The sequence below is a fragment of the Oryzias melastigma genome, linkage group LG16 (genome assembly GCF_002922805.2).
Source record: "Oryzias melastigma strain HK-1 linkage group LG16, ASM292280v2, whole genome shotgun sequence".
Classification (NCBI taxonomy): Eukaryota; Metazoa; Chordata; class Actinopteri; order Beloniformes; family Adrianichthyidae; genus Oryzias; species Oryzias melastigma.
This window is the reverse complement of record NC_050527.1, coordinates 28,431,777-28,454,088: the sequence shown is the minus strand read 5'-3', so window position 1 is coordinate 28,454,088 and position 22,312 is coordinate 28,431,777. Positions and strand designations below refer to the sequence as shown.

The window sequence follows — 22,312 nt, the reverse complement described above, 5'->3', positions numbered from 1 at the left end:
CACAGGAAGATTTTCTTAGCCCCGCCTCACACAGGAAGCCTGTCTTAGCCCCGCCCCACACAGGAAGCCGGGCGTCCCCCGCTCACTCACCGGTCTGCTGGGGTAGACTTTGGAGATGTGGCTCTTCAGCCTCTCCACGGTCCAGTTCAGGAAGCAGTTGATGGTCTGGTCCTCATACTTCTGGTTGGGGGCCTTGATGATCAGGGTCACTGGACTGTCCACTCCCCCAGAGTCCATGGCTCATGTTAGGCGAAGGCCGACTCTGACTTTGCTCCGATGGGGACCGACGCTCCTAAAGGTTGGACATTTCCACTAGAACATGGCTGGGGGGGTTCCTGTGCTGGCTCCTGCTGAAGGATCAGAAAGAGCGGGGGTCAAACTTCATCAGAGAGATGGACTTTCAGGAACATCTGAAGCAGAAAGGAGGTCCACGATGGCGCTCACGCCCAGACATCAGTTCTGAGGTCAAACCTCTGCAGCTTCAAACTGAAGTCTTAGAAAAGCTGGAGTTCAGTTTCCGTTTATTTTGTTGGAGGTGTGGTCAACAAAAACACAAACACAACTCAGCTCCTATGTATTTTTTAATAAACAATAAATGTTTTCATCTTCACAAGACAATGGATTCATAAATAGTCGCTGTAAAATTCTTGTGTTGATCAGATTTTCACTTTGTGAAAGTAGCTATGTCATAATTCCAGCTTAAAAAAATGAAGAAGTAGTGAGAACGGTGTCTGGATTGTTTTTAAAATCCAGGTGAGGAGAAAGTCCTGCAGTATATAGTTTTATAGAAGTTAGAGATTAGAGAGAATTCAAATATAGCTTTTAAATACTTACGAATGTTATTACAACATTACAGTCGCGTCATTATAAACATCAGATCATACTTCCATATGTCCTAATGTGTGTCGTTATATTACATGTGTAATTAAGTCATCATACTTGAATACATCAGTATGTTCCTTATTGTACATTATGATGTACATTATTATGTAGTTATGAATGTCATAATATCCTTATATAACATACGTGATATAATATTGATAATAAGAGTTCAAGTTTCCAACTTGCTTTAAATAAACTTAGTAAGAGAACTAAATCTAAAAACATGTATTATAAGTCAGAATTAACTCGTTTCATTCCTGACAGGTGACGACATTAACGGTGGGAGGGGGACGGCGCGCGCGCGCAGGAGCCAGCGCTCCCGGGGGGGGTGGGGGGTCGCGAGCCTCGGTTCACTTCCTGCACCTGCCGCGTCGTGTCACCTTTCCCGTAAACTGTCAGAACTCTCACCGAACCGCGACCCCCCCTCCTCCCGCTCACGCGCCTCTCGGGGTCAGTGGTTGGTGACGTCACGAACGGTCGTTTGTCAGAGCAGCGCGGTGTAAATAAAGCTTGACTTTTATTTGAGCTCGGTTAGCGTAGCGAAGCTAGCCACTTAGCGGGCTGGGCGGACCGGACCGCAGGGAGTTCGGATCGAACCGTGTGTCGCGTTCAGAGCAGCGTTTGTTCTCCGTCCAGAACCTCCGGTACCTGCTCGCTCCGGTCACCGTCTCCTCGCGCCCCCGCTGCTCCTCCGGGCCGCTCCTCCGAGCTGCTCGCTTGTTGTTGTAATGTCGGCCCGAGAGCGGAAGTCACGTGACCACGTCGGTGCCAACAGCTGACGCGAGGGGGCGGGGACAAGGAAACAAAACAAACTTTTTTTTTATAAACTTTATTTGCAAAACCTTAAGACACATAGATAAACGGAGAAAAAAGATCAAGAGGGGCCAATAAAAAGAATATTAAATGTTTTAAGAGAAAACAGATGAGATCAGGTTCAGACATGCTGAATAAATCACTAAATAAACATAAAGTAAGACCCGATGGTTTACCAACTATCCAGAGCATATTTTTAAAATAACATACAGGTTCTATTAGCTTTTAAATATCCAGAATTTTTTATAGTTATATATTTTTTTTTACCTCAGCAATGAAAACTGGTAAGAGAGCTTTAGCAGATGTATATTTACATTTATGAATATGAAATTTAGCTAAAAGAAAAATTAAATTAAGTACATTGGTTTTATCATCTTCCCTGTATAAAAAAAAACCCAAAATATGTGTTTAAAACAAAAAGAAACATCAGGAAGAATGTGTTTTTTGACCAAATGAAGTGTGAGAACAAGTCCAAAATAAATATGTTATAGTCTCATCATTGTTGTTACAGAAGCAAACCAGAGAGCAGCTTTTTACCGACGTCATTTCCTGCCGTTTGAGGTTTAGAAGAGAGATCAACATTCCAGAAAAGTTTAGACTTTGGAGAAAAAATTCTGCTGCTTTTTATTGATTTAAATTGATCCGAGTTGACAGTTTAATTCTTTAAAAAGTGACACAAATAGAGTTTTTGTTTGATGAAATGATGCAAATGAAGAACAAGGAAAACGTAAATGTAGTTTGAATAAGAAAATGGTTCTTCTGTTTGTTTTATGAGTTTTCTGTTTTGGTTTAAGAATGTCATCTGCTCCTTGGAAACTAACAAACTATTGTTTACGGCGTTTGGTCCAACACAGCTTTGTTTGTATTATTACTTGTAATAATAGTGAAAAAATAATGCAAAATACTTAAGTGTTCTACAAGTGTACTTCTTTCATTAGAATAAAGTGAGGCAGGATGTTTTGTTTTCTAATTTATTCTGAAGACGAATTCAATTCCTGCACCGCCTGCAGTAAACTCAAATATCAAGTATCAGTGTAGAACGTTTAGCAAGGATAAAAAAAAGAAACCATTGTTTTCTAATTTACATTTTAAACATCCTTTTAAAAGGGTACATCCATTCCTGTTCGTCAAGAAATTAATAACTTTATGTGATTTGAAAATACTCAAATAAATGCAAAATAATAAATGTTGTCATTCCTAAATGGGAATAAAGATTTACAAACATAATACCGTCTTTCTTTGTTCGTTTGATCGTTGCTTTAGTAACCTGTTTAGCTTCTGCATCTTCTCATCCTTTAAAACTGCTCATAGAAACATAAAAATTCTGCTCATTTTTGGACTCATCCCTTCACTGATAAAGTCGAACTGTTGACCATAAGAACCAAAGTTCAACCACTGGAACAGATTTTTATTGGTCTGACAACGAACAGCACAAGACTCGTTTCTCTGTCCGTGTTTTGGTTCTTTTGAAGGCGTCGGCGGTTCAGTGGTTCTTTTTCCGGTTCTGTATCTTGCACAGAACCTCCCTGGTTAACCGTTTGCTGTATCGGTTGATCTTCCAGTGTCCCGGCATCCATCCCAGCAGGAAGCGGTGAAAGTCCGTCCACGCAAACGCAAACATGTCCCTCCACTCTTTCTCCAGAGCGTCGCCGTCCACGTCCCGCCTCAGCGCCGCCTTCAGCTCGGAGAAGTAAAGGTCCAGCAGTCCCGGGACTCTCTTCTCACACTCCCTCTCGTCCATGCAGCTGCCGAGGAAGTACACCACATCCTTCATCCCGCAGCCGCCTCCCACGTACTGGAAGTCCACGGCCGCCACCTCCTGTCCGCTCGGGGAGAAGCAGAAGTTGGCCAGCTTGGCGTCTCCGTGAACGATGGTCTTGAAGCGGCACTCGTTGAGCGTACGGTCGATGTCGGCGGCGGCGGCTTTGAGCTCGGCGTCGTCCATGGCCTCCAGCTCGTCCGGACGGGTCTCCAGGTGCCAGTAGGTCCCCACGGGCCACAAACCCTCCGGTTCAACGCCCAGGAAGAGAGCGTGGAAGTGGGCAAGCCAACCCAGGCAGGCTCTGATCTCCTGGTCCTTCACGCTGGTGCTGCAATAAACAGATGTTTGACAAACATCATCCGTCAGCTGCTGGTTAAAGTTCAGCTCACATGTGGTGCAGATGTTTCCTCAACACCCAGAGGGGTTTAAAACTGCACCAGACTGCGGTTTAAAAATGAAACAAAGTCCAAAATATTAGACTTTTGTTTAAGTTTAACAAGTTGTAGAGTGAGACTAGCGGCATGTGTGTAAAATTTCGTACACTCTTCAAAGAATTATTTTACAATTTTCCTTAAGTGTGCAAATTTTGGTGACTTTTCGAGTGTGTGGCGGGGGTCAGATGTTAGCAAAACGGTTCGTTAGAAAGCTGAAGAATAAGAATAATAACAGTGAAACAATGATGAAACAATCTAGAACTTTTTAGCGGTTAGGCCTGTGTGTGTTTGTGTATTTGGTGTTCTGATACACACCAGTCATGTCTGTTTGGGCCTATTTCTTTTTAGACCTTTTTTACATTTTTAAACTCGTTGCAAAAACAATCTGGCTGAAGTCACTGACTACTGCTCCTCCTCCTCCTGCTGCTGCTGCTCCACGACCACCTCATTTAAAACACGTTCTCATACCGTCTCCCATCAAATCCCGCCACATCCAGATCCTCCAGAACTATCAGCATCTCGTCGCCATGGGAACAGGCGGCCAGGCAGGCGGGGATGCGGCAGCTGTCGTCGGTGGAGAAGTTCTGGTACCAGTTCGTCTCCACCTGGTAGGACCGGACCTTCCGCCTGTGGGAGCGGTCCGTGTTCCAGCCGCCGGGATGCTCCGCCTCCACCGGGAACTTGACGTGTTTGAGGATGACGGAGGGCCGCCGGCTGCCCTGCAGGTGCACGCGCACGATCTCCCCGTAGCCGCTCCACAGGCTCTGGATCGTCGCGCCTGCGCAGAGGGAGGAGGCCCCGCAGGCCCGGAGGACGAAGTCCTGCTGCTCCGGAGTCATGTCACCGAATCACAGCATCCTCCGCTGGAAGACGCGGGTTCAGGGTCCGGGCAGGTGAATATGTGAGATCCGGAAGTGAAAAACCAACAACATGTCCGAGGAATTTAAAGAAACAGGCTTTAAATAAAACTCTAATTAGAGCTCGAATGACCACTACTGCCCCCTAACGGTCTGGAGTATAGCTACAGCTTCAGGTCATTTATGATTATTATGATTATTATTATTATTATCATAGATTTTTCATAAATTGTTAATATTTTATCTAAAATAATAAAAAAAATAGATAAATAAAGTTGTATTCAAAGTGATACCCTTATGTACATATGAGTGTTATAGTTCGGAGCATTATTAATTCAAAACCCTTATTTTTAAAATGTATTGAATCCACACTTTTGTCCTGACAATAAAATAGAACTAAAATGATATGAAAATCTGGTTTAAATTCAGGAGAACTGACAATTACATGAACATAAATGTGATAAAACACAAAAGCCCTAAAGGGACATTGAAGTTAAACAAAAAAGAGAAAAGGTTGTTCTGTATGCGCTCGAGAAACCATTTTCTACAAACTACTACCTCTACTGCTACATCCCTCCAGGTTTGACTGTAAACAGTATTTTAAGGTCACAGTTTAAAACGATGACAAATACTGTGAGGATGATGATTTTCTTGTTTCTTTTCTTGGTAATAATATCAACTGAAGACTTTATTACATGTTTTCAAGAGTGTATAAGATGGAAATCAGTGCAGGAATCATAAATCAAGATTTACAGAGAAGCATTAAAATCCCAACAAACTGTATTTATATACAGATTTAAATCTTCAGAATAAGATTCTACCTTTCTGGGGTTAAAATTCTCGTTTGTCTCTTTTGTTTTTGTTCTGGTTTGTGGTGTTGGTGCATGTTGGCTCCGCCTCCTTTCCTGTGAGGGTCCGTTGACCTGTCACAGCTGCCTGCACTGTTACCGATTCGTTCAGAGGTTATGAAGCTGTCTCTGGGTTCTAGTGTTGGCTCATGTGTTCTCAGCATAATTCTGAGGTTTCCAGTCATTCACAGTTTTATTTCTGGTTATTTTTACTTTGGATGTCTGTTAAACTTTGTGTCCTGGATCTCCTAACATCCGGGGTTCTTCTGACCACCAGAAACAGGAAGTGAGGGTTCTGATTTAAGATGAAAAGTGGCCTAAAAGGCCTCAATCTTATATGTTTGCATTTTTCAATGTCATATTAAGACAGGCTGTTACTGTCTTAAATAAATAATGACCAGGAGACATTTGATATTTTGGATGTGGAGACAAAAGTAACATAACAAGTTTGGGTTTGTTTTCGTCTTTACAGGATTTTCATCCATACAGATCATCTGATCATCATATTTCAATATAATTAAAACACTAATGCAGCACAAGAGAACCTCTCCAGTAAATGATTCTAATGAAGACAGATGAGTTCTGTTTGACTCAAAAGAGCAAACGAGGAGATGGTCAGCAAAATGCTGCGGAAAAAAACTAGACATTGAAGTGCAAACGCTACAAATACTCCGAAATGCAATTTTAGGCTTAATTTTCTTTATATTTGTCCTCCATCATCAGAAAAATGCTCTAAGAAAATGTTAAAAACGGCATTTTAATGGGAGTGGGTCTTTAAGGAGCATCAGCTCATTTGTTTTTAGCTTCTATCCATTTGTTGTCTAGTTTCTAGAGTTTTCTTCCACACATGTTGGTGTTTTTCTCTTCTAGTAAATCTGTGGATCAATCCTCCTGGATCTCTCTTCCTGTCGCCGTGACACGGATCTCCTCCTGGATCTCTCTTCCTGTCGCCGTGACACCGATCTCCTCCTGGATCTCTCTTCCTGTCGCTGACACCGATCTCCTCCTGGATCTCTCTTCCTGTCGCCGTGACACGGATCTCCTCCTGGATCTCTTTTCCTTCCCAAATGTAAATGAGCCGACTCTTCCCTTCCTGTTCATGCAAACTGTCGCTCATCTTTGCATCTCAGTGCTGGAGGGTGAATTAGGCAAAAGCTGGACAGCTTTGTTTATGTTTCTGAGGCTCTAGAGGATCACTGCTGGAGAAACAAATCCATGATTCCACAGCGATGCTGCGATTCATCTCAAACAAGCCGCTGTCTTCAGAAAGGACATGAAATGTGGGCGTGGCAAGCAAAGTAAATGCATCCATTTATTTTTGAAGAACAAAAAATGTGTAAATGAATCAACTAAATATGCAAACATGATGTGGAATCTTCTTCTAAAGGGAAGAAGTTGTGTTCTAGCAGAACTCATCTTCTTCCAACATCCACGATTGTGTTCATGTCTGGTTTTATGTGGTCACACAAACACTCAGACATTTCCGGGTGGACTCTTCTTCACGAACACTTTCCCATCGGAGCCGCTCCTCCAGCTCAGACGGACGCCGATGCTCGTGGTCTTCTTCAGCTCCAGCTTCATCTGCGGAGGGAGACGACAGACGTTTCTGTTCCATCTGCTTCACCAAAACCCCGGAGGAACCGTCTGAGGCTGACCTGCTCCAGGAGGCTCTCCTGCACCCTCGGCTCGTTCGGATCCAGCGTGGAGTCCTGGATTCTGACTTTCACTTTGGTGAACTGCAGATCCTTCATGGCTGAGACACAGAAAAGTCGTTTGAGGTCATGTCTGCGTTCTGGTTTGTTCGGTTGTGTCTGTACTCACCGTAGGAACACAGGAACGGCCTCTCGATGCTGCACTCCATGTCTCCCCAATGACCAGACTCCGCCCTCAGCAGAGCCACACAGTTATCAGTAAACGCAGTGTTGACTGTTTGGGTCGGCCTCCAGAACCTCAACGAGGACTCGGTCTGGTCCGACCACTCCCAGGGATCTCTGAAGAGGCCCACGTAGACTTCCTGGCCTTCAGAGACCTCCCCCACCATCTGGTACTCTGCGTCATTCCTCAGGCTGCTCAGGTCTGTGTGGTGTTGTCGGCAGAAATCTCGAGCGCCGTTCCAGGTCGTCAGATTCATGGTCAGGACGTACCGATCCGATCCTTGTTTGGCTCCTGAAAGGAGTTTGCATTAACTCCCATGAGAAGTATTCCTTCGACCAGAGGAGCCCAATCCTGGTCCTCCAGATCTCCAAGCCCTGCTAGCTGCTGATTGGCTCAGTCAGATGAATCAACATTCTGAATGAGTGAACACACCTGGTCCAGGTAATCAGCAGCAGGAGAGCTGGAACAGGTAAGGTGGTGAGCTCTGGAGGACCAGGAGGGGGCAGCACTGCCTTAGACTCCACAGACCACATGTCAGCACTGCCCTTCAAACAGTTCTGCCACACACTATTATTTTACTAGTCGACCAATCGTGGCAGCTCTACCTCCCAGTATTTGGACCTCCACTGCTGGTCCACGTCACTAACTGGAATCAGTTTTTTCTGATTCTTACCGTCAAAGCAAACGGCCCGTCGTTTGTCCTCACACGACCTCGTGTGGAGCCTCCCGGTTTTGAAAAAGGCGCAGTTATCGCCTGTCACCGTGCCCCAAACCAAGTGGTCCGTCTCCCCCTCCCCGTAGAGGTCTTTGCCGGTCAGGGACCAGTGCCACCTCAGCGTGGACCCCTTCGACAGTCCGATCCACACCTCGCCGCCGTCCCAGCCTCCCGCCGCCGCCGCCAGAGCTCTCTGCATCTCCTCCATGTCCTCGAAGGCGGCCAGGTCCAGGAAGTTCTCCCGGCAGAAGCTCTGGGCTGCGGTCCAGTTTTCCGGAGTCTGGATGAGGATGTAGTGGCGCTGGGACTCGCACACGAACACACAACACAGCCCTGAGTAGAGTTCAGAATGTTAGAATGTGGAGAGTTCACCACAGAGCAGCACCTATGGACAGAAACAGGCAAACAATCGTCTCTGATGCAAAGGACACACTTCCTGGGCCGGACCGAAACAAATCTGCTGAAAGTGCGAGTGAACCCACATTCTTCTCCACGAGCTTTTCCCGAGTTTTCAGGCCTCACTAAAGAGTTTTTAATGATTTAAAACATTTGTCCAGCTTGTCAAAATGGTTTTAGCGCGAGTCATTTAACATCTGAGTCAAATATCCAACTCCCTTTCTCCCGTACGTGAGATCAAGAAAGGCGTCCCACAGGGTTTGGTTCTAGGTCCCATTCTGTTCTCCTTTTATATTAAATGCATCTCTATGCAGAAGACACCGTCGTTTACATGCTCTCAGTCATTAGCTCAGGCGTTTGAGTTCTTACAGTCTGCTTTTAATGTTGTTCAATCTCGTCTCTAAAATGGTTTTAAACAGAAAAAACAAAAGTGATGATATTTTTACACAAACATGAAATAATTCACTTCTGTTCTAAAAACTGACAATAATAAATCTAAACAATTAGTAGACAGCTTCAAGTACCTGGTCTTTGTGCTGGACTTTCATGTTGTCGCTCTACTGCATCACCTGAAGCTGAAACTTGGGTTTTATTTTAGAAACTAATCCTGATTCTCACTTAGATCTTAAAAGCTCAAAAATACGACATGAATGCCTCATTCACCTGTAATCCCTCCATACCTGTTAAGATATAATATCCTGTCTTGTCACTTTGTGACGCCTAAGCTTTAAATCTTATTTTGTACATATTCCAATTTCACTGCTTATTGTATTTTTTGCTTATATTGTTGCTTTATTTTGGACGCTGTGCTGCTGACCACTGACCAGGTCACTCATGTAAAAGAGATCCTGAGCTCAACAAGTTAAGTTCCACCTGGTTAAATACAATTTAAAATGATGTCATCCATCACATATCTGTACTTATGTTCGTGTTCAATTCAAACTGGGAGAAGAACTGTAATCTTAGAGGAAAATGACCAGAAAGCAGCAAATATTTTTAATTAACAGGAAATTACCAAAACAAAATACATCAAATTGAGCATTGTACACTTTAATAAGGAGTATTTGCTATTTCTAAGCAAATGTTTTGTATTTTATGAACCTCATTATATTTTATTTTGATTAAAGTGACAATAAACAAATGATATAAATAGAAATGAGTCATTTTAGAATAAAACATGAACAATATGTGAATCTTAGTACAAGTTGACTCATCTTAATAAATCATTACAGCTAAAAGATGTGTTCATTATTAGAACATAAATCTACATTTTGGTTTCTAAAATAATAACAATAAAATGGAGTCAACTTTAAAATAACATCCTTAAAATTAAACAACAAAATGATTTCTATTCCCAGACATAAATAACACCTATAGTTATATTTTAACAGAAGTTAAACGTGTCTCATTCAGCATCAATGTTTACTCACCCGTGAGGATCATCAGAGTCTTTGTCATTTCCATTGTTTTGATGTTTATCTTTAAAAAACTGTCGAGTTTTTCTTTAATTTCTTTGTCAATAAAGTTCAGAAAATGTTTTAGAATGGAGAGTCTGAGGATTCCTGCAGGTTTGAGCGCTCCACCTCCATCTCTGACTCTTCCTCCGGATGTAAATCATATGAAAAGCTGTCAGATGCTGATGACACCATGAAGGTCACGACACAAGGTTTGGTTCAAATAAACTCACTTCTTGATATTTAACCCATAAAGACCCATATTTACATTAAAATACAGTTCTGTGGATGGGTTCACGTAGGTCTGAGGAGGGCTTTGGTGAGCAGCATGTGCTACTTTATAATCGGAAATCTGACGTGAATCGGATTGTTTTTACATTTGAAGCTAATTTTAAGCTTTTTTAATATATTTAAATAAATAAATCAAAGCTTAAAAATGCTAAATGTATTTCCGTTTGTCACTACGGTGTCATAAATCCACCTGTACATCATTACTACTTGTTAAAATCATTTTTATAAAGGTTAAAGGAGCAACAACAGTCACAGTTTCCTTCACTAAAACATCTCTGCATGTTCTCAGACGTCTCCATCAGGACCAGAGTTCCTCTGATGGTTCAGCAGCTCTCAGACTCCTGATGCTCAGACCGTCTGCTGGAGCTCAGAACCAAAGATGAAGAACCAGCATTTCCTACATCTGAAACAAGAATCCTTGAAGCTCTTCAAATACATTCTTTTGGAAGAGCTGAAAGTCTTTCATCTTCTGATCTCGTTTTAAAAGATTTTGAAACTAAACTTGTAACAAATTCGATTTCAATGTTAAATTTATATTTGTATTTTTCTGTGAAGCATTTTAGGTCACCTCGTTTTAAATTACAATATACACATAAAGTTGCTTTATTGTATTTATCTAAACAATCAAAGTTTGTTAAATTAAATCAACACTGACAAAAATAGTTTTTATTTGAGCAAAATGGATAAATTCTTGTAATATTAGAAATATGTGATGCTGATGATTAAATCAAAACACAATATTAGAGATAATTTATCGAACTGAACATAAATAAATGCTTTTTAAACAGCCAGATTATTAAAACAATTTGGGATTTTTTACTTTTCTTATATTTCAACGATATGATCATTTTAATTTTCTTCTTTGTCCATCTAAAATTTGAAAAAAATATATGCATCAATATACTTGTATGATGGCATAAATTATCTCTCTATGCAACTTGTCCATAATACTTCTATTAATTTGTATTTTTTCATTTGTTTTCTAATGTAACCCTGAACAACTTAAGAGCAATTTTCTTTTGGTATTTTTCAGTTAAATTTATTAATTTTATTATTATTATTATTACTTATCATTTTGGTTGCCAGCATCAAGAGTAGAATGAGTGAATGAATAAATAATGGAATGAATGAATGAATAAATAAATAAATAAATAAATGGTTTAAAAATATATAGTTTAACAAATGAACAACCACAGCAGTAAATCCTTTAGCCCTGTTTTCTGTTCTGATTCCGGACACCAGGGGGCGCCGCTGAGCCGCAGGTTGGTTCTCGTTCCTCGCTCCGTTCGAGTGAAGAAGAGTCAGAATTAGCATCCCGTCCATCCTGCCTGTTAGAATCGCGGAGAAAACGGCTTTTACGGACAGAAACGGGGTTAGGTTTTGGTGACAATAATTTCTCGGACTCCCGGAAGAGCCGCCATGTCTGCTCCTAAAAAAGGAGACCTGTCTGCGCGGGAAAAGGAGCTGTTTGAGGTGATCAGCGCCGGTAAGCTTCTTGTGCTAATCCCTGCTAGCTCGTGCTGCCGCTGGTTGGAGAATGTCAGCGTTTGTGTCTCTGCTGAGGCTCTGGATTCTCCTGAAATGATCCTGATTCGTGTCTGACTAAAGACTAAAGTGATGTGTCTCCGGAGAGATGTTTGTGTTCAGAGTTTCAGCATTTTTATTGGAAAAATGTAAGCTAATAACAACTAGCTAAAACATTTAAAAAGAAAATAAAACTTATAATTTGGACCTTTTATTTTGAAATATAAAGATCACATGGTGACTGTGTTTAATTTGATGACGTCACCGAATGACTAAAGTCTGGGTTTGATGTTGACAGCAGCTGTGTTGATCAGAGATGGAGCTCTGTTGGTTCTGGTTCTGCTTTAGCTCTTCCGGGTCCACCTGGTGGACAGGTGGGCTCTGCAGGTCCTGTTCTGGTTTGTTGCTCTTCTTTGGATCAGCTTTGACTGATGCAGAGCAGAAGGACGGCTCTCCTGTCATAATCTGGAGGTATCTGCTTCTGAAGGATGGAGGAGCAGAGACGATGGCGTTTGGACTCGGCCTGGAGCTCAGGGTTCGGAATCAGCACCAAATAAATCAGTTTTGACTCACAAGTTCACGATTTCATTCCTAAATCAACAAAATTGCATTAAAAGTCTGATTATCTTCAACATTTTAATTTTATAATCCCCTTTTTCCATTGGAAAAACACAAAGTTGAATTATGATTATTAAAATTATTAATTTTTAAATAAAATGCATGAAAAAAGGATTTTTAGCCCCCAGCAAAGGTTTGTTTCTAAGCTAATTCCTGGTGGAAATACATTTCCAGATTTGAGATCGTTTACAAAATGTGCAGAAATGAACATAAAAGTCTTCAAAAATATAAAGGATTGGAGTCCAGACGTTCATAAAGCTGGAGGCGGCTGGTCAGAAACATCTCACGGCTGAACTGTTCTGTTTAGTTTGGACCAAACTGCTGCACTTCTCTGAACCATCACTCCTGTTGGAGCTTCACTTTAACATCTGTCCGTTCTGGTTCTCCTCTGGTTCTGTTTTTAAATCTGATCCTAAAACCTGGAGATATCAGAGGACTTTGACAAACTTTGAGTTAAAGTCGGTTCCCATCAGACTCTCAGTTTCCATCTGTCTCTAATCTTTGTTTTGGTTTCTCCGTCTTCAGTGGAGCTTTACTCCCAACACCGAGACTCCTCCTCTCTGTGGTTCTGTCTGACTGACCGGATCCGAACTCTTGGTGTCTTTCAGGAAACGTTCAGGAGGCCTCCAGGCTGCTGGGCTGTAAGGACGTCCGGGTCAACTGTCTGGATGAGGTAACAGAAAACCGTCCTCGTTTTCTGAAGACGTTCACTTCCTGTTTGTGTTTGGATGTTTTTGTGAAATCTAAAATCAGTCTGAAAACTCTGAGAGGATCTGGACCTCCCTGGTCCTTCTGGAGGAGTTTTTGTGACATTTACGTTGGTTTCAGTAAATGTCAGGACATGAAGCTTCTGGACCCAAAGATCAAGATTTTAGTGAAGCTTCTTTTTCTGGCTCGGTTCTCTCTTCATCACAACTGACTGATCAAAAACAGTTCAGAAATCCAAGAAATTTTCCTAAAAATATTCTTTTGTCTCTAAAAAAAATGTTTTATTGTCAGTTTCTGCTTCATTTTTTTCCGATTCAAACTCTAGTTTTGTTTAACCGCCTCTTTAATAATGAAGAAAATCTGCAGTTTTTGCAGGAGGAATCCCCAAAATCTGGAGTCAACAACGAGCAAAAATGTTGTTTGTTTGTTTGTCTTTGCAGCGATTTACCAACATCTCCTCAGAACAAAGTTTGTCTGGTTTACATTTGGATCAAAATGTTTTTAAATTTATGAAATGAAAGCTTAACTTCAAATAAATAAATATTTTCATGCATTGAAGGTTTTTAAGCTCAAATCAATTCATTTTTATCAAAATCATTTATTCTTCAAAGCTGTGACTTCAAAAGAAACATATTAATGCAATAAAGCTGACATGATGTATTCATTGGAAGTAGGCGTGGCCTAAACCTGTGTGTAACCGTGACGATGACCTCCGTGTTTTGGTCTCCTCCGCAGTACGGGATGACGCCGCTCATGCACGCCGCCTACAAAGGCAAGGCGGACATGTGCCGGCTGCTGCTGCAGCACGGCGCCGACGTGAACTGTAACCAGCACGAGCACGGCTACACGGCGCTGATGTTCGCCGGCCTGTCAGGTGGGTTCACGGGCGGAAAGAGCCTTCCGGTTTGATCCCCGCCTCTGATATGAGCTCTGCGTCCGCAGGGAAGACCGACATCACCTGGATGATGCTGGACGCCGGCGCCGAAACAGACGTGACCAACTCCGTGGGGCGGACGGCGGCGCAGATGGCGGCTTTTGTCGGTACGTTCAGGTGTTTCCAGCTTAGATCTCGTCCTGGAGACTCAGGAGTCAGACTCCAGAACTCAAGGGTCCAACATGTTTCCTCATGAAGATCCTAATTAGCTAAACTCACCTGATCCAGGTAATCTGCAGACCTGGAGTCTGACTCAGAGAGATCTCGTTTTTAGTCTGAGCAGTAGCCCACGTCGGCCTCGTACAGAGAGAAGATCCTCAGACGTGAAACTGAAAACGGTGCGTGAAGAATCGTGTTTGGCTCAACTGTTGCTGAATCCTTCAGACTTTGTCAGTGAGGATTCTGTTCTGCATCTGAAGAAAATCTGATTTCTCTGAAGAGTGTTTTACCTTCATGACGTCAGAGTTTGTTTTTGCTCCGCCCTCGATGGAGGAGCGTTCAGAGCGTCAGGTGTGGTGCCAAAGTACTTCTCCCCACCAGAATGTGTTTCCCCAGAGCATTGGTTTGTTTTGTAACTCTCATATTTTTGTTCCTAAAAGCATAAAAAAGAAGATGGTTGATTATGACAGACTTTATTCTGGGGCTTTTGGGAATTTATTGTTTTATTTTTATTGTTTCCTTTCATATTTTGTGTAAAACAAAAACAGCATCTTGTGTTAAAGAGAAAAAAAATGATCTTTGACTAATTTAGGATAAGAAACGTGACTTTGTTATGAAGAATGTAACAACAGACAGTTATTAAATATTTGTTGTTTCTACTGTAAATTATTGGGGGAACAGAATTCGTGTCTCGTCTCGTTTAAAGTTGAATATGTTTAAAGGAAATCCATTTGGAAGTAAACTCCCAAAAACCCCAGAATAAAGTCTGTCGTAAACATCCACCTTCTTGTTCCGCGTTCTGGGACAAAATATGAGTTAGGAGACAAATCATGCTTGAGAGCGGGGAAACACATTCTGGCAGGGCGACGTACCTCCGCACCACACCGGTGTCTTCCCGTCTGACAGCAGCTGCTGCGGTTCCTCCTCAGGCCAGCACGACTGCGTCACCGTCATCAACAACTTCTTCTCGCGCGCCCGGCTGGACTATTACACCAAAGCGCAGGGTCTGGAGAAGGAGCCCAAACTGCCGTCCAAACTGGCCGGGCCGCTCCACAAGATCATCATGAGCACCAACCTGAACCCCGTCAGGGTGAGAGCCGTCACAGGACCCGCCCCCTCAGGTCGACAGTGAGACAGACGAACGCCGTCTTCTGTCCTGCAGATGGTCCTGCTGGTGAAGGAGAACCCGCTGCTGGCGGAGGCGGAGCCTCTGGACAAGTGCCGGCGGGTGATGGAGCTGATCTGTGAGAAGTGCATCAAGCAGCAGGACATGAACGAGGTCCTGGCCATGAAGATGCACTTCATCAGCTGCGTGCTGGGGAAGTGCGCCTCCTTCCTGAAGGAGCGCGAGGACGGGCTGGACGGGCTGGTCAGGAGGTCGGCGAGCGGCTTTGGCGAGGCCGTGTGGGCGAGGCGCTCCACAAACTAACCGCTGCTCTCCTCCTGCAGTCTGCTGAAAGGCCGGGACGCCGACGGCTTCCCCGTCTACCAGGAGAAGTTCGTGCGGGAGTGTATCCGGAAGTTTCCGTACTGCGACGCCACGCTGCTGCAGCAGCTGGTGAGGAGCATCGCCCCCGTGGAGATCGTGAGTCTCTTTCCTGTCACATTCTGATGACAGTGGTCGCTGGAGATGCTGGAGCTTTTTACTGGAAATGGACACACATTTGACTTTAACCGCTGGAGGATTCACTGAAAGTGCAAAATGTTAAATTTGCTAAAAGACTGAAAATGTTGTAAAAGAACTATGAAAGAGCGCTGAAGTTGACCTACATTTCTGACAAATTTGGAATAAAATTGCTTGAAAATCCTTAATAGGTGTTAAATTTGCAAAAAAATATTTTGTATGTTCCTTAAATATGAGCTAAACTCCAAATTAGCACAAAAAAGCTAACTTGTTGCTTAAACACTAGCTAAACTCCAAAGTTCTTTGGTAAACTGAATTGTTCAAAAACGTTAGCCTGTTGCTAAGTAGAAGCTAATCTCTAAATTAGCCTAAAAACCCCAGTAGATGACAAATTAGCCAAAAAGGTTCACATGTTGCTAAAATATTAGCTAAACTCAAAATTAGCAAAAAAAGAAAAACCTTAGTAGATGTCAAATTAGCTAAAGAAGCTAGCTCTTTGCTTAAATACTAGCTAAACTCCAAAATAGCCTAAAATAAACTCAATTGTTCAAAAACGTTTGCATGTTGCTAAAATAGAAGCTAAACACTAAACTAGCCTTTAAAAACCCCTGTAGAAAAAAAATTAGCCAAAACGTTAGCCTGTTGCTAAAATATGAGCTAAACTCAAATTAGCATGAAAGACCTCAATAGATTCCAAATTAGCTGAAAAAGCTGTCTCACTGCTTAAATACTATCTTAACTCCAGATTAGCCTAAAATTCCTGCATAAACTAAATTAGCCTAAAGCTTTAGCTTGTTGCTAAAGTAGGAGCTAAATTCTAAATTAGCTTGTTGCTAAAGTAGGAGCTAAATTCTAAATTAGCCTTAAAAACTCCAGTAGATTACAAATGAATCAAAAACGACAGTATGTTGCTAAAATAGAAGCTAAACTCCAAATGTTTTGATGGATTGCATCTTTATTAATCCACGTCACATTAAAGCAAAAATAAATAAAAGTACAACTTCTGCTCCGTCGGTTCTGTCGGGCTCCATCCTCCATGTCGTCCGCCATTTTCTCTGGCGCTCTCGTGGTTTCCTTTGGTCGAGCTGCTCCTCCTCTTTCATTGATGATCTTTGATGGCGGTGAAATGGTTTTTCAGCGTGACGGGGGCGGAGCAGAGCGGCTTACGATCTGAACTTCCCTTTTCTTGAAGGGCAACGACCCCACGGCGCTGTCGGTGCTGACTCAGGCCATCACGGGCCAGGTCGGCTTCATGGACGCCGAGTTCTGCACCACCTGCGGCGAGAAGGGAGCCCAGAAGAGGTGCTCCATCTGTAAAACGGTGAGAGACGGACGGCTGAACTCGCCAAACGCACCAGGTGACGAAATCAAAACTTTTCTTTCTCTTTTCCAGGTGATCTACTGCGGCCAAACCTGCCAGAAGATGCACTGGTTCACCCACAAGAAGGTCTGTAAGAAGCTGCAGGAGCAGCGAGAGAAACAGGAAGCTGAAGCAGCCAAACTGAGGATGCAGCAGAGCAAAGGTCAGACTCTCCTGTGAGGTTTCAAGCAGATGTTCTGTCTGACCTGCAGGATGAATCCTCGTTCCTTTGATGGTCCGTCTGTGTTTCAGAGGAGAGCCGAGCCGCTCAGGAAGCTGCCGACTCCATGCAGCAGCTCTCCGTGGAGACCAGCGGCGAGGCTGCAGAAACGCCGGAGCCCGCCTCCGTCCCGGCAGACGACCACTGAGGAGAATCCGGAGGTTTCCAGGAGGAAAACAGCCGCCGAGGGACCGGCGCTGCACGGCGCCTCGCCGCCGTCTGCTTTCCAAACGGTCCCTTCATTCGTGTTCGTGGGACGTCCTCACTCTGAAGACGGAGTCGAACTGCCTTAAAACCGGAGCGAACTGCAGGAACCGGACGGCGATGGGACAGACGTCTGAACGTGAGGGCGCCGTTCTACCACAGCGCTCAGGTTCTGGAGAACTGATGTTTGTGACAGCTCCTCGCTGTGGCGCCGTAGGTCCACCTTCATGCAGCACGAGCGAGAGGGAAGTCCAAACCTGTGGAGCGTTCTGTTCCTGTCATCAGAATAAAGACCAACTTCACCACCTGAAGGACTCCACTCCATTATTGATCTGCTGCAGATTCTGCCTCACGTTTCCTGTTTGAGTTTAGTCTTTTTAGCAGATAAAACCAGAATTTCCTTCAAAGCTGCAGTATTTACATGTCCAGCAGGGGGCAGCGTGCTGCAGGAAGTCTTGATGTTTTTTCATCTAAACACAAGGAAGGTTCACCACCGAATCTGTCACTACAGCTAATGTTAGTGTTTGAAAAAGTAATACAAAAAAATCTTCTAAATTTAATTTAAAAAAGCTTAAATGACAAAGTTTTTGCCTTTTAGTAACAAATTCAGTTTAACCTTTAACCCTCAGAGATTTTTATTTTTGAAAATGTCACTTAAAGCTAAAATGTGGACATAAAGCTCATATTTAGCCTCCAAAAATAAGAAACTAAAAGAAAAGTAATTTAGTTGGACAGACATTAGAGGAAGGTGAAGCTTAAAGTCTTTAACACGAAGAAAAATACATTTGGTTGATTCAATAGTTTTGATTGTTCTTCATTTCTGAACCAAAAGCAGAATTCAGGTCTAATAAGCTGCAAGAGCTCTCCTTATTTAACTGAGTAACTTTTAGAAAATATGACAAATTATTTAATGGATTCAATTTGTGTTCTCTGTGCATGAGACCAAATATGTCTTATTAGGATGATTAGGGGTGTAACGGATCACAAAACTCACGGTTTGGATCGTGTCAGTTTTAGGGTCACGGTTCGGATCGTGTCACGGTTTTAGGGTCACGGTTCGGATCGTGTCACGGTTTTAGGGTCACGGTTCGGATCGTGTCACGGTTTTAGGGTCACGGCCCCCCCATCCCCACCGGTGGGGGGTGTGGAGAGAAGCGACTGAGTTTTCCTTTATTTTCCCTCGGAAGCGGGCTGAATGAGCCCCCCCCCCGCCCCCGGTTCCTGTTTGAGGAAGGACAAAACGGAGCGTAAACCGTGACGGAGAGGAGCGAATGACAGACGGCTCACCTGTCCGACAGGAAACACCTGAAGCGCTCAGGTACGGTTGAGAGTCTGCATAGCAAACAGTGAAGCAAAGAGCTGCTGGTGTGTTTGAAAAAGGAATCCAGATCAGAGAGAGAATTACTGCTTATTATGGTCTGTCGCTGCAAAAACTGCTGCACAATTACAGATTTATATGTGCTCAAATGTAAATCCAGTTCAAAAATTATTTTAAAAATAAGCATTTAAGGTTAGAAAATGTTGGTTTATGATTTTTTTTTCTATAAATGTGAATCTCTCAAAATTCCAGCACTGTTGAAAAACCTGTTTGAAACCAGGAGACGAGAAGTTGAAGTTGATGACATTTTTCTTTGATGCTTCTCTCCCACAAACGTGTTGGATGGGCTTTTTAAAGTAAGTATCATTTAGACATTTTCATTCAGATTCACCATTAAGAACCTGGACTTATGAAAGTCAACGCATTGCTGGTTATTCCCGCAGAGCAGTGGATGCAGTTTATTTTTCACTGTTGGAAACACAAATGTGGATGTTTGTTTGTAATACATTTAAAATCTTTATGTTTAAAACAGAAAAAAGTAAACCTGAAGTAGAATTGTTTTAAAAAAAATGGAAAGTGTCTCACCGGCCAGGAGTCTGCAGAATAAACACCCAAAATATTTAGCTGGGTAAAGAAATTACATTACATTAATGTTCTGAAACCGTTAAATGAAAAAGGGACGAATTTCATCAATAAGCAGAAGTTGTGTTTGATTCTATACATCAAACAAAGAGCCAATCAGAAGACAGACAACAGGAAGTGATGTTACAACTCATGCTGTCAAACTTTAGAAAATAAAAGTCTTTCAGCTAAAGGAGAATCTGTCATCAAATCTGATGTGAGAAACCAACATGTTAGGAGATATGAAAACGTATCAGTGATGGTCCAACATTTGAGTTGTTCTGAATCGATGTAGTTAAACTCTTTTCTTCTTCTGAGACACTTTTTGAAGCCGTTCCAACAACTGTTATTGAAACGCAGTGACACTTGTTCTTCGCTCAGATTATTTATTCAAAACTACAAAAACTCCAACTGTGTCGCTTCCAATCTCTGCTTCAATCTAAAAGCACAAAGCATCTTTTCGAATAACTATGTGAAACTTTAATTCTAACTTATTTACTTTCAACAAACAGTAAAATAACGACTTTGGCTCCAACAACCAATCAAATAAATAAAAGTTTGCTCTGTGGTTCAGAACGGTCCCAACATTTAGGATTTTAATTATTTTAGCTCGTTTATTTCTAATTAGACATTTTTATTTCAGTTTACATGTCTGAGCGTTTGTTTCTGTTCTTTTTAAGAGCTTTAAAATATTTTATAGAAACAGAAAACTCAAAGATTTAAACATAAAGAAGACACTTAAAAAAAGAAAGGACAAATAAATGAATAAATGTGTGAGAGCATCAGATTTAAAGATGTTTGAGGTGAAGATTGTTTATAGATTGTTCTAGTTTTTTCCTCCAGTTGATAACTTTTTTATTATGTGACATTCGCTAAAAATAAAAGCATATTTATGTAATTAAAACCAAAGAAAGAAAAAAAAGTATTTCAGTAAAAGTAAAATCAGCAAAGCCCGAAGCTGCAGGAATCCGAGGAAACCTCTCAGGTGAACTCTCCAAACCACGTGACATGTTTCAGGTTCCTCCTGAAATAAATAAAAAAACTTTAAATGTTTCATCTTTTCTCTGACTAACATCTTCAGCATCCTGGAGTTTTTACATGAGTCAGAATGGGCGGAGTTTTCTCAGTCCAACGACCAATCAGAGACTCCCGAAGGAGACGCACCTGAGGCGCTCTGGTCCTTAAAAGAGTCTCCGCGCGCGCGCTGGCTCGTCTCAGCGCGGGACATCGATCCTCTTCCGTCCCCCTCACGTGCAGCCATGCAGCTGAGCGCGCGGGAGTCCTGCCGGTCCCTCCTCCTGTTCTGCGTCCTCCTCCGGAGCTGCCAGACGCACAAGAACGGCTCCACGGAGCGGCTCTTTACGCACGTGAGCGCGCCGGAGCTGCAGAGCAACGCGTCCCTGAACCGAGCGCGGGCTGGCGGGAGAGGAGCGGGAGGATCCGCGCACGACCGAGCCGGTAAGACGGGGGATCTCTCCTGATCCAATCCGAAGGATTAGATAGAGGATCTGTTAGAATGAAGATCAGGAGAAAGACATTCAGGAGGAGCAGGTCCGTCAGATGATGCAAAACAGTCATAAATAAGTTATTATCATTAAAAAAGCCTAAAAACCGTAGAAATATTTACTGTCAAACTTTATGAATGAAGTGATTTAAAACAATAAAGTACAAATATAAATGTTGGGCAGTTTTTTGCTCCAGTCAAACACAAGAACTTTACAGGAAGACGATATTTAAACTTTCAAAAACTAAAAATCTGGGATCAGGTGAGTTCAGGTGAAGCATCACCAGACTTAACCCATAAAGATCCAGACCCATTTTAATTAAAAATAAAATGATGTTAAAAATACTACAAACCAAGTCAACCAAATAAAACATTTCAGATATTTTTGTTGCACTGATGTCACTGTAGGTTCTTCTTGGATCACATTCTGCAAAACAGCTGCAGCCTGTTTGGGTCTGACCCGGTTCTGCCAGCTTTCTGCTTCCTGTCCAATTAGAACACTGAATTAATTAACATTTAAAATCAGTTTCGACTTTTCCTCCTCAGGTTCTGTAGATGAACAAATCATTTTATTTTCTCCATAACTTTAACAGACGTCCTAGTTTGATTTCTGTAATTCAACTATTTTTCTTGCACTATTCCGTGTTAAAAAGCAGATTATTTTCCTCCCTGAGGTCTGAGGTTTCCTCTTCTGTGATGTGAATATTTTGTCCTGAACAGAACCAGAGTTATCTTTTAACCGTTTTATCTTCTCTGTCCTCTCAAACATCAGAGGAGCTGTTAGGATTCAGACAGTTGATCCATTTTAGGGCTCCTAACACCTGTTTATGTTCATCACATTTTTAAATCATTGTAATACAATTGTTTGCTGCAGAAGGGGATTCTCTGCATTTTTATTTCCCAGAACTATTTAAAAAATAATGTACTTTTGTCTTAATTTATAAAAGGTTTTGTCCATTTGCAGATAAGTCTTTTTGTTTGGTTGTTTTAATTGTAAGAAAATAAAAGCAGTGCAACAAAAAAACTGAAATAAATTTGAACGTTTGACGTTTTGGGGGTTGAAAATTCTACTCTCCATTCAGGTTTAACCCTTTAACACTGAGGAAATTTCTGGCGACAGCAAAATAACACAATTAACGCAATTCCAGTGGATTCTGAAGCTGAGAAAAGGGAATTTCAGTGCAAATAATT

The 22,312-nt window shown here is 42.3% G+C and overlaps 5 protein-coding genes across 10 annotated transcripts in view; 2 read left to right on the top strand and 3 right to left on the bottom strand.

The window, feature by feature from the left end:
• Positions 1-1,667, bottom strand: part of herpud2 (HERPUD family member 2) — a 5,514-nt gene extending 3,847 nt beyond the window's left edge. For 2 of the 4 annotated variants that reach the window (XM_024258547.2, XM_036215812.1), the window contains exons 1-2: positions 1,531-1,667; positions 91-350 (exon numbers count right to left, since the gene is read on the bottom strand). In XM_024258547.2, the coding sequence (XP_024114315.1) occupies positions 91-237 (147 nt within the window). In that variant the 5' untranslated portion in view covers positions 238-350; positions 1,531-1,667. Of the gene's footprint in view, positions 1-90; positions 351-1,479; positions 1,504-1,530 lie in introns of those variants that run through there. The other 2 variants (XM_024258548.2, XM_024258549.2) reach the window with 2 other exon arrangements.
• Positions 1,668-3,082: 1,415 nt separating this feature from the next.
• pkdc (protein kinase-like domain containing) lies at positions 3,083-4,836 on the bottom strand. Its single transcript, XM_024258550.2, has 2 exons — positions 4,360-4,836; positions 3,083-3,785 (listed from the first exon to the last, which is right to left on the bottom strand). Exons 1-2 carry the CDS (start codon positions 4,728-4,730, stop codon positions 3,179-3,181), a joined length of 978 nt encoding a protein of 325 aa, XP_024114318.1. The 5' UTR covers positions 4,731-4,836; the 3' UTR covers positions 3,083-3,178.
• ankmy2a (ankyrin repeat and MYND domain containing 2a) lies at positions 4,672-17,989 on the top strand. Of its 3 annotated transcripts, none has more exons than XM_036215811.1 (10): positions 4,672-4,784; positions 13,078-13,142; positions 13,913-14,051; positions 14,120-14,218; positions 15,200-15,360; positions 15,433-15,647; positions 15,720-15,855; positions 17,087-17,215; positions 17,288-17,417; positions 17,507-17,989. In XM_036215811.1, the coding sequence occupies exons 3-10, from the start codon at positions 13,919-13,921 to the stop codon at positions 17,620-17,622; spliced, it is 1,119 nt and encodes a 372-aa protein (XP_036071704.1). In that variant the 5' UTR covers positions 4,672-4,784; positions 13,078-13,142; positions 13,913-13,918; the 3' UTR covers positions 17,623-17,989. The 3 variants fall into 3 exon arrangements, with proteins under 3 accessions (XP_036071704.1, XP_024114405.1, XP_024114404.1); XM_024258637.2 differs by lacking the exon at positions 4,672-4,784 and adding an exon at positions 11,569-11,589; XM_024258636.2 differs by lacking the exon at positions 4,672-4,784 and adding an exon at positions 11,601-11,813.
• LOC112136677 (C-type lectin lectoxin-Thr1) lies at positions 6,906-7,847 on the bottom strand. Its single transcript, XM_024258551.2, has 3 exons — positions 7,418-7,847; positions 7,252-7,349; positions 6,906-7,177 (listed from the first exon to the last, which is right to left on the bottom strand). Exons 1-3 carry the CDS (start codon positions 7,725-7,727, stop codon positions 7,070-7,072), a joined length of 516 nt encoding a protein of 171 aa, XP_024114319.1. The 5' UTR covers positions 7,728-7,847; the 3' UTR covers positions 6,906-7,069.
• A 2,822-nt stretch (positions 17,990-20,811) lies between the features above and the next one.
• Positions 20,812-22,312, top strand: part of sostdc1a (sclerostin domain containing 1a) — a 441,057-nt gene continuing 439,556 nt past the window's right edge. Inside the window, exon 1 of the mRNA XM_024258413.2 lies at positions 20,812-21,075. Coding sequence (XP_024114181.1) covers positions 20,877-21,075 — 199 coding nt within the window. The 5' untranslated portion in view covers positions 20,812-20,876. The remainder of the gene's footprint in view (positions 21,076-22,312) is intronic.

Coding starts and splice junctions, on each gene's coding strand:
- LOC112136677 (XM_024258551.2), bottom strand. CDS start 7,727: ATGAATCTGACGACCTGGAACGGCGCTCGAGATTTCTGCCGACAACAC. Junction 7,350..7,417: donor GCCGTTCCTGTGTTCCTACG/GTGAGTACAGAC, acceptor TCTGTGTCTCAG/CCATGAAGGATCTGCAGTTC. Junction 7,178..7,251: donor AGGAGAGCCTCCTGGAGCAG/GTCAGCCTCAGA, acceptor CTCCCTCCGCAG/ATGAAGCTGGAGCTGAAGAA.
- pkdc (XM_024258550.2), bottom strand. CDS start 4,730: ATGACTCCGGAGCAGCAGGACTTCGTCCTCCGGGCCTGCGGGGCCTCC. Junction 3,786..4,359: donor GCGGGATTTGATGGGAGACG/GTATGAGAACGT, acceptor TGTTTATTGCAG/CACCAGCGTGAAGGACCAGG.
- ankmy2a (XM_024258636.2), top strand. CDS start 11,747: ATGTCTGCTCCTAAAAAAGGAGACCTGTCTGCGCGGGAAAAGGAGCTG. Junction 11,814..13,077: donor GTTTGAGGTGATCAGCGCCG/GTAAGCTTCTTG, acceptor GGTGTCTTTCAG/GAAACGTTCAGGAGGCCTCC. Junction 14,219..15,199: donor GCAGATGGCGGCTTTTGTCG/GTACGTTCAGGT, acceptor GTTCCTCCTCAG/GCCAGCACGACTGCGTCACC.